Source organism: Elephantulus edwardii, unplaced genomic scaffold (assembly GCF_000299155.1).
Source record: "Elephantulus edwardii isolate Elephantulus edwardi_28Jun2011 unplaced genomic scaffold, EleEdw1.0 scaffold00050, whole genome shotgun sequence".
NCBI lineage: Eukaryota > Metazoa > Chordata > Mammalia > Macroscelidea > Macroscelididae > Elephantulus > Elephantulus edwardii.
Genome location: NW_006399800.1, coordinates 18,297,663 through 18,308,464, shown reverse-complemented (window position 1 = coordinate 18,308,464; position 10,802 = coordinate 18,297,663). Strand labels below are relative to the sequence as shown.

Sequence of the window (10,802 nt, the reverse complement as noted above, 5' to 3'; positions counted from 1 at the left end):
ATTTTGAGGCACCCTCTCATACCCTTTCGGCCTGTGGGCGTAAGGGACCATTCTTTGGAGAGAGACATCTTGCTTGGAAGGATGGAGGGACAGAGCAGGAGAGGCAGACCTTGGATGAGATGAACTCACTTAGTGACTGGAGGAATGGGATTAGGTCTGTCAGAGATGAGATTGGCTCAGGATAGGACAGAGTTCAGAGCTGATATACAAAGGGTCTCTATGAGTTGCAGGGAAGGGATGGCGCATAACCATTATATGTGACAAAGATAGAAGGAGACAAGTAGGAAGGAGAAGTTGTCTCTTGACCTTGACTTCTTAAGTTTTGTTTATTCATCTCTTACCCATACCTGCTGGTCACCTTGTAAAAAAGGATACTGAACTAGGAATTAAATGTTGCAGCATCTAGTTCAACTTATAGAATTTTACTTCTGAATCCCAGTTCTTTTCATATTTGAAGAGTAACTTGGTCGAGCTCTGATTAAAAACTCAATTACTTTAAATTGTCAAGGAATAATGTCATGAAGAAGGTTGGCTAGGAGTAGGGGCAGATTCTTAAAGGCGATAGCCCAAAGGTCTGTGGTCAACACAAGACCCATCCCTCCTGGGAGGAGGCAGGCACAGCCCCAACACAGTTCCAGCTGGCCTGTTCCAAGTGGGAGGAGTGCAGCCTGAGAGACACAATTTTCTAGTTTTGTACTTTTTTCCTGTTGTGTGTTTTTTTGTTTGTTTTGTTGTTGTTGTTGTTGTGTGGTTTTGTTTTTTTTTTTTATCTTGAAATCTGTTTTTATGATTGTTGTTTTATTTTTGTGTGGAATATCTTGGTTTTCTTTCTTTGAAGGTTAGTTTAGAAACAAGCAGGTAAATTTGTAATACGATGGAGCCCTGCCAAAACATATCAGCACATTTGGTCACCAGTTTCCTACTCTTGCCCAAAGAGTATTTAACACTGAATGTTATGATTCATTTCTCTCTATATATTTTTGGCTGTTTCTTTCTCTCTTTTTTTTTTGTGTGTTTCTCATTTCTGTAATAATACTTCTCTCTTATCTATATTGTGTTTGTTAATTTGATATAGGTTTGTTGTTGTTGTTATTGTGTGTCCTGTGGTTGGAACTGACCCATAGCTGACCTTCCAGTGGATTTTAAGAGGCAGTGTATTACATGGGAGGAGATTGCCCGTCCTTCTCCTGTGGAGCAGCTGGTGGCCTTGAACTGGTGCCTTCGGGATTACAGTGCAGTTTCTTGTCATTAGGCCACCATTTATCACAGTTCTGCCATTTGTCAGGTCACACTGAATAAACACTGGTGGCTTAAAAAAATAATCACTTACTAACTAACCTATGTAATATAGCAAGTGTGATTTCAATGAAATGGAAACCTCTTATGTTCAAGGACTTGATGCATAATGACTAGCAACAGGGAGCATGGCTAGAAGTTCTGACTTATAGAGTTAAAATCTCGCTCTATTTCTATCCTTTGGTCAGAATGTGCTGGAAGCTCTATTTAAATTTCACATAGGCTGCAGGCAGAAAACCAGGATGGCACAGTCTGACTTCTAACTCAAAAGAGAAACCAAACGTAAACTGTATTAGATACAGAAAGATTGGGGAATTCATTTGTACTCAAGTAAAGAGTTTTCTTATAGCACACATGTCTCATAAATGTTGGGTTGATTACACAGCTTTTAGTGGAGAGATTCTATTTCTAGATGGTTAATCAGAAGATTGATAGTTCGACAGTTGAGTATCTTGATGAGCCTGTAAATTATGATGAAGAAGAATGGTGGGGTCTTGGGTGAGCCTTTGCACTGTCCAGTCTGGCAAGCCTTAACTTCGGAAATATTCTTTGTGTATAGCAATCTTTTGGTGTCATCTACAGCTGTTCTAGAAGCGTTTCTTCCTTACCTTACTAAGAACAATTAACTGCACAATTTTTTAATTCTCAAATACATTCTTCACATCATTTTTTCATCTTCCATGATTTTTCATAAAAATAGTTGATTATGAATCTTCCCTTTAATCTAGAATGAGCTAGCAGGTGAATCTTACTTATTGCTGTTTTGTTTGAGGTTGTTCTTTTTTTTTAACTGTGGTTAAATATATGTAGCAAAGCATTTGCCATGTCATCATTTCATAATGTTACTGAGGGTATGTATCACTTAGTAGCATTAACTATAATTCACCATGTTATGCAGCCATCACTACTGTCCCACCTCCAGATTTTCCCCTTACACTTAGGAGACACTCAGTGCCTTTATAAGCAGTAACTTCCTCTTCCTCACTTCTACCAATCCCTAGTAACCTTTAATAAACTTATGTCTCTGTGTATCAGCCTGTTCTCAGTATTTTCTGTTCAGTGGAATCATACACTATTTGTCGTTTTGTGTCTTACCTCTTTTACTCAGGATTATCAAGACTTTATTTCTTTTTTGGCTGATTTGTATTCTTTTGTATGTTCTGCATTTTGTTTATGAATCTATATTTATTGGTTGATGGACAGCATTTCCACTTGCTATCGATTGTGAATAGTACTGCACTGAACAGTGCTTATATTTTTCATTCCAGTGGGGATTCTGTTCCTTCTAGAAAGGTTGAATAGAGTAGAGGCCTGAGGAGTTATTTAAGCTTCGCATTCCCAGGGCCTCTCTCCCAAAAGATTATGACTCAGTAGATTTGGGTTAAATCTCATTTCAGGTAAATCTCATATACTTTGGCATGTTTTTATCAGTCTCTGGAGTATAATATCATTCTTGGTAAAATAAAGGGTATGAGAATAAAGAGAGGCCTTCAAAAGAGATAGATACAGAAACTGCAATACAGGAGAGGCTAAGAATGGCACATGACTGGGTAAGGTTTGATTCTCTTGTAAATAGGGTCACTGTCAGTTGGTAGTGACTCCGAGGAACCTAACAGCAAGTCATTCCAATGTGTGGTGAGTATGGGGAACAACAAGGGTCAGGATAACTGATCAGTCAGGGTGCTGTGATCAGTCACACCAGATCAGTCAGGTACGCATGATCAATCAGAGAACCTCTCAATTCACTCTCATTAAAGTGCCCAGGAATTCCTCAAAGAGCATAGAACAAAGCTAGAGAGCTGTTCTGAATGTTTCTGACCTAGAATAGACTTGATGCCTCTCAAATCTGATAAGTCAGGTGTTTTCCTTTCTGTTGGACTCTTTTATCTTTTATTACTCAAAAGTGATTTTGTCAGCAATCCTGACCTACATTATGAAGTCCTTTGATCTTGGAGTACATTTAAAGTATCTTGTTGAAAATGATGCTGCTCTATTCATGTTATTCTGCAAGGTGCATTAAATTTCAGTATTGTTGGAGCATATTATTTTATATGCTTTATTTAATCTTTCCTTTAAAGAAATTGGAGAATGGATATTTTTGTACAGTTCTTTCAAACTAATATTTTTTGTCAGTATCTTAATATTGTAGTGTCCCTCTGCTGCCTTATACATTTTTTTCCCTCTATCCATGGTCTGAATTGTAATGACATCTACAGTTAGCTGCTGGCAAGATGCTGTTCACTCTTTGCTGGTACCTTTCTCTCCAATCTCAATCTGACATTCTGAATTTTGAGCACTGTGTGTTCTATAAATCCTGTCTTTCACACAGATAAGTCAGTAGGCCTTTTATTTAGCCTTGTATTACAAAAAGGGTACAAAATCATAAGTTACCAGTGAAATAATAATTTTGAAAAGTAAGATACAACATTAAATTTGCTTCCAACATGGCTAATGATCAAAGGACCCTTCTACATGAATTCTTTTCTCTTCTCTGTGCTTCACTGTGTCTTATTTTTCCTCCTTGGGCATTATTGGGTAAAAGTTCTACTTAGTCATTTATTTAATTATATTTGTATGCCATCTTGATATATAGATTTCAATCCTCGTGGACTTATTTAATATGTTATCTCTTTGAAATTTCTATGTACAAGTAAGGGTACATAACATAAGAAGATAAAGCATTTTCAAATTATAGTGAATGGTTATAGCATATGGTTATAGGAAAACTATTCTCTAACATACAATGCTTTTCTTAGGAGGAATACAGTGAAATGAAACAATTGGCAGAAATTTTTAAAATTTCAAAATAAAACCATCACTTAATCTAGTCATGCCAGCAAGGCTATCTATATTTAAAAATTAGCATAGTGATTTTTACACATAAACTTTTAAAATGAGCATATAGTAGGTAAAAACCTCAGAGAAAAGAGAAAAGTTGGTGATGTGCAGCATAAATGAGCATCCCAAACCATCTCTTGTTTTGTGGTATATTGAGGAAGAACTTGTGTAAAAAGTATGCTTTATTCCTAAAAGGTTTGTGTAAACTGTCAGTATTTTTTTTATCCATCAAATCAATTAAAAAAAGTTGTTTTTATCCTTGAGTTAAATGTACACTATGTGCCTGTGCTACTTGGAACTGAACTTGGTATTTTCTAAAATTATCATTTATAAAGAATAAATTCAAAGTATCTGTGTAATTTTCTATTTAAGTTCTGTCACAAGACTTCATTAATGTAACAAGAACTGTAAATATAAGATGTCTCTTAAGCATTTCTGTGGCTTTTTTTTTTCTTAATAGGAAGAAGAAAAGAAGTCAGTCAGTTATCCATCTCTTCTTAGCCACCTGACTTCTTCTTTCCTGAATCATCCACTGTTTCCAATGACAGAAAAGATCTCCTCACCGGCCCCTCAGCTGCTGGGTGAATTCTCTCCGTTACTGTCATCTCTGCCTTGTGACATTCATCTAGTTACTCTGAGGACAATACAGTCAAAGGTATATTTTAAAACATATCTATTTAAAAGTCTGGTGGGTTTTTTTATAGTGTACTTGGTATAAGAAAGTGAGAAAATGAAAAAGGTTCCATAACCTCTACTCTGCTCAAGGAATAATTAAGTGAGTTTCACCCTGAGGCAGAGTCATTATACTTTTCCTTTAACTGTTGCACTATAGTTTACAGCGTATCTCTATATTAATGTATTTGGTTATCTCAAAAATTCTATGTAGTGAACAAGTCAGAGAATATCATTTTTGCTGCACGGGTAGGTCAGCTAATGCTGACCTCTGAGGTGACATAATTAGTAGCTGGAAGAACCAGACCTTAAATTAGTTTTTTTAGATGTTACTCACTCACCTTTCCTTATTAGCCAGTGTTTCTCGAGAATGAGAAACCGAAAACATAGCACTGAGTTGTATCTGTATTACTTGCATTGTGTTTTCATATTCTTCTGAAAATGACTACAGGCTAAGTCTTTGTATTGATAAAATAAGTACTTAGAAGAAAGACAAACTGTATTGGAGGAAGGATAGTAAAAGTTTTGTTAGATATGGAGTTGTAATTTGGTTAGATGGCTTTGACTTTATTTACATGTATGTCCTTTGTAAAAAAAACCAAATGCATATGGAAAGAATAAGAATCAGAACTGTTTTATACCACAAATTGGCACATATTTAGCTGAAAATAAATGGTTTTTACATTCTGTGGGAATATATTAAATGACTCAAGTATAAGAACAAAAAGTTATTTATATTAAGAAAAAAGAACTAAAGTAAACAAGGAGGAAAGACAAACACCCACAAAATAAAGCTGTTATGGCTTTAAAAATTATATGTACAAGCTAAGAAATGTATTCTTGGCAGTGCATGAAATTTATATGATTTGTAATGAAAGCAAGTCTATGCTAGACGCCTTCATATATTTCTCTCTGTGTCAGAAGACTTGTTTAATAATGTGAGTAAATGTGCAAGATTTATTTCACATGTGCCTCTTACTGTTGCAAGTACTAGAGATGGAATCCTGAAGAAAACAGAACGTGCCTGCCTTTCCAGAGCTTAGATTTCCATAGAAGTGAAATTATAAGAAGGGGAAATATACAATGTATTAGCTAATAATAAGTGGTATAGAGGAAAGAAGATTGGTGTTTCCAGCTTGACTGGTGTTTAGAGACGCCTCCTTGGGGAACGTAATAATGAGGTAAAAATCTAAAAGAGATCAGAGAATAAGAAACTGTGCTGCTGATTTTAGGGAATATTCCAGGTGAAGATAAGAGCAAGTATAAGGGCCCTGAGGAAGAAGATGTGGTTAGAGAGTAATTTCTAGGAGAGCAAGGTTTCTATTTCATTAGTGTCCCTGCCTAGAACTACATGGTAAGGGTTCAGAAACTCTTTGCTGAATGGTGACTTTTGTGGGTTTTTTAGGATTCTTTTGTGGTCTCTTCTAGATCTGCTTTTCAGCTTGCAAAGACTAGGGATGGACACTTCCATAATCCATGTAGTGAGTGAAGATAGAGAGTAAATGGCATCACAGACCATAACCCACAAGTTACCACCCTCAGAAACAATGGTGGAGGATTGTTGTCATTGTTGGTTGTTTGTGGGGGTTTTTTGGTGGTTTTTTTTTTATGGTGCCAATTTTAAATGCATCTTTATTTGAAACATTGCATTTTCCACTTCCAATACAGTGATAATAAAGCGTAATTTTAATTCCTTTCCCTACGCACATTCCATATTCAAGTATTGAGAATGCCCAGAAATTTAATCTGGCAGTTTAGACTTTTCAACTGCAGTGTGCTACAAATTTGGGTCCTTCAAAATTTAACTGTGGGACAATGAATGCTAAAGTATGCCGATTGGTTTAGTCAACCTCTTCAGTGGTGGGTCCAGAAGAGGCACCACCAGATGGAGGAGCTCCACCACCAGGGAAGCCACCAGGCACGCCTCCGGTCATGCCTCCAGCACTCTGGCACAGCTTGGTGATGATGGGGTTGCAGACCTTCTCTGGTTCCTTCTGCTGATGCTCAAATTCCTCCTTTTCTGCAGTCTGATTCTTCTCAAGCCAGTTGATCATTTCATTGCACTTGTCAAGGATCTTCTGCTTGTCCTCTTCATTGATCTTGCCTTGAAGCTTTTCCTCTTCAACTGTTGCTTTCATATTAAATGTGTAAGACTCAAGGGAATTCTTAGAAGACACCTTCTCTCTTTGCTTCTCATCTTCAGCTTTGTAATTCTCAGCCTCCTGGACCATTCGTTCAATGTCTTCCTTACTCAAGTGGCCCTTATCATTGGTGATGGTAATCTTGTTTTCTTTCCCAGTGCTCTTGTCAACAGCAGAAACATTAAGAATATCATTGGCATCAATATCAAATGTGACTTCAATCTGAGGAACACCATGAGATGCAGGTGGTATCCCAGTGAGCTCAAACTTGCCAAGCAGGTTGTTATCTTTGGTCATGGCACGCTCACCTTCATAGACCTGAATGAGTACACCAGGCTGGTTGTCAGAGTAGGTTGTGAAGGTTTGTGTCTTCTTGTTAGGAATGGTTGTATTCCGCTTGATGAGGACAGTCATGACTCCACCAGCAGTTTCAATACCAAGAGAAAGTGGAGTGACATCCAGGAGCAGCAAATCTTGAACATTTTCAGATTTGTGTCCAGAGAGAATGGCCGCCTGGACAGCTGCACCATAAGCAACAGCCTCATCTAGGTTGATGCTCTTGCTCAACTCCTTTCCATTAAAGAAATCCTGAAGAAGCTTCTGAATCTTGGGAATTCTGGTAGAACCACTCACCAGGACAATATCATGGATCTATGACTTGTCTAGCTTGACCTCCCTCAGGGCTTTCTCCACAGGGTCCAGAGTGCCACAGAAAAGATCAGCATTCAATTCTTCAAAGAAGTAAAGAAGTCGATTCCCTCATACAGAGAATCTATCTCAATACTGGCCTGGGTGCTGGAAGAAAGTGTGCGCTTTGCACGTTCACAAGCAGTGTGGAGGCATCTGACAGCCCTCTTGTTTTCACTGATGTCTTTCTTATGCTTGTGCTTGAACTCTGCAATGAAATGGTTGACCATTCTGTAGTCAAAGTCTTTTCCACCCAAGTGAGTGTCTCCAGCTGTAGACTTGACCTCAAATATCCCATGTTCAATAGTGAGGATTGACACATCAAAAGTGCCACCTACTAAGTCAAAGATGAGCATGTTCCTTTCAGCACTTACCTTTTTGTCTAGACCATAAGCAATAGCAGCAGCAGTTGGCTCATTGATGATTTGGAGGACATTGAGGCCAGCAATTGTTCCAGCATCTTTAGTAGCCTGGCGCTGAGAGTCATTGAAGTAGGCTGGTACAGTGACAACAGCATTGGTAACAGTCTTCCCAAGGTAGGCTTCTGCAATTTCCTTCATCTTTGTGAGAACCATAGAGGACACCTCCTCTGGATAGAAACTTTTGGTCTCTCCTTTATATTCTACCTGGACCTTGGGCCTGCCTGCATCATTCACCATCACCATGAAGGGCCAGTGTTTCGTATCAGACTGTACAACAGCATCATCAAATGTTTGTCCAGTGAGACGTTTGGCATTAAATACTGTGTTAGTAGGATTCATTGCAACTTGATTTTTTGCTGCATCGCCAATCAATCATTCGGTATCGGTAAATGTGACATAGCTTGGGGTGGTCCAGTTGCCTTGATCATTTGCAATGATTTCCACTTTCCCATGCTGGAAGACCCCTACACAGGAGTAGGTGGTGCCAAGAACAATGCTAACCACAGGACCCTTGGACATGGTTGCTTAGTGCAGGTCCCCAGTGGTGGAGGGGAAGAACCGTACCTCAAGGCTGCCGCTGAGCTAAATGAGCTGTTGTTGGTTTTAGGTGCCATCAAGTTGACTGAGGTGCACCTGATCCAGGCCATGATCTTTGCAATTACTTGCTATGCGTCAGAAAGCTGGACAATGACTAGGGATGATAGAAAGAAAATTGATGCCTTTGAGCTCTGGTGTTGGAGAATAGTATTGAATATATCGTGGATTGCTAGGAGAACAAGCAAGTTCATCCTAGAGAGGGTACTGCTCCTTGGAGGCAAGGATTCTGAGGCTTCATCTGACATATATTGGACATGTTGTAAGGAGGGACCGGTCCTTGGAGAGGGACATCATGCTTGGGAGGGTGGAGGGACAGCATAGGAGGGGAATTGATTAAGTGACTGGGGTAATCAGGATGGGTGTATCAGGGACAGTGCGATTGGTACAGGACAGAGCAGAGTTTAGGGCTGTTGTACATAGGGTTGCTGTGAGTCACAAGTGACTCAACGGCACATACATAACAACAACAACAGCAAGTAGAGTGTGGCTCAGTAACTCTATGAACAGTAGACCTGAACCCTGTCCTCCCCTGTGCCATCCTCACCATCTTGGGCACACTTGAGTCCCTTGTCCAGTCACTGCTTCAAGCCAGTAGACAACATCATTATAGGTGGAGAAAGGATTGAAGATGTCAATGATTTTATCTTGCTTGGATCAACAGTCAACACCCTTGATATTAGCAGTCAAAATATTGAGACACATTGCATTGGACAAGTCACTGTCAGGACCTTCTCCAAAATACTTAAGAGCAGTGACAGTTTGAAGATTAAGGTGGACGGTTGGCAACCAAGGATCTTGAGGACTGCCAGAGGATGGTGGCAGCCATTGTTCCTTGATCTAACTTCTAGATCATTTCTCCTTCGTGATTAATTAGAATGTCATTCTTTTCTGGGAGCATAAAGCTGATTGTAGTGAGTGAAAGTGAAGTTTCACCTTCTACAACACTAGACTGGCACTTGTTTTCAAGGTCACATCTTTATATTTTTGTGTACAATTGATTCTACCTCAAAACAAGCCTGTAGGACTATAGATAGAACTGCCCATACAGTTTTCTAGGCTGTGATCTTGATCAAAAGGGTCCAAAGGGCTGCTAACCAGAGGTCACCAGTTGGAATCCACTAACTACTCCTCAAGAGTAAGACTTGAACAGTCTGCTTCTATGAACATTAGAGCTTTGGAAATTCTTGAAGCAGTACTACTCTGCCAAAAACTCTAGAAGTCAGAATCAGCGTGATAGTAAGAGTTTTCTCTTCATAGGAGAAAATCATCAGATTTTTTTTCTTACAGGATCAGGGGTAAGTTCGTACTACCAACCTTTTGGTTAACAACACGATTATCCACACTGCCAGGTTACCTCTTTTGAGTGGTCACTTGCTCTTTTGCATTGTATTTCCTGCTGTTGACTCTCCATCTTGAAAATCATCTCACTTCTCAAATTAATAATCTTGTTGCCTACGAGACTAATTCAGAACTTCAGCTTTGAAGCCCTCTGCAGTGTGGCTTCCACCCACTGGGGTCATCTTGTTCCCATCTCACCTTTGGACAAGTGAGCGATCCTCAATGCCTGTTGGCTAAGTGACTGCTGACTTAGCTGTCATTTGTAAAATGAGGCTAATACCATATGCCTGTTCCCAGTCTAGTGAGAGAAACAGGAAATACTGCTATGAAAGCCCTTTGAAAACAAAAGTGCTTTGTAATCATTTTACACTATTCTGATAAATATGCCAAGTCAGGTGCAATTGGGATTTTAGCAGAGGGAAGTAAATGGTGGTTTAAAGATGTACAGATTTGACAAAAGAATAAAAACTAACATTTTAATGCTATCATACTGTCACGTAATTAGAACTAAAAATCTAGAGCTGTTTTTACATGACCATGTCTGTTGATAGCAGTTCCTATATAAACCTTCAACTCTTAGCATGCACTTAAAATAATTGCTTAAAAGCTCACTGGTAATCCATAGGAATTGATTCACACATTCACACAATCACTTCCTTAAAGAATTGCTTTTTGTCTCTTAATATCTGATCAAGTAATCATTCCGAGACAGTGACATGGTTATTGATTCAAAGAAGGCTTGTTATTTAAGAAATGTCATGTCAGTGATTAAATCCAGAAGCCAGAGGTAGAGATTTTGGATTATGGTTCT

At 38.8% G+C, this 10,802-nt stretch overlaps 1 protein-coding gene and 1 pseudogene across 1 annotated transcript in view; one reads left to right on the top strand and one right to left on the bottom strand.

Moving 5' to 3' along the window:
* The window catches only part of MAN2A1 (mannosidase, alpha, class 2A, member 1), a 308,450-nt gene that overhangs the window by 284,048 nt on the left and 13,600 nt on the right, over positions 1 to 10,802 (top strand). Inside the window, exon 20 of the mRNA XM_006886707.1 lies at positions 4,595 to 4,789. Within this exon, the coding sequence (XP_006886769.1) occupies positions 4,595 to 4,789 (195 nt within the window). The remainder of the gene's footprint in view (positions 1 to 4,594; positions 4,790 to 10,802) is intronic.
* Positions 6,648 to 8,575, bottom strand: LOC102845417 (annotated as a pseudogene).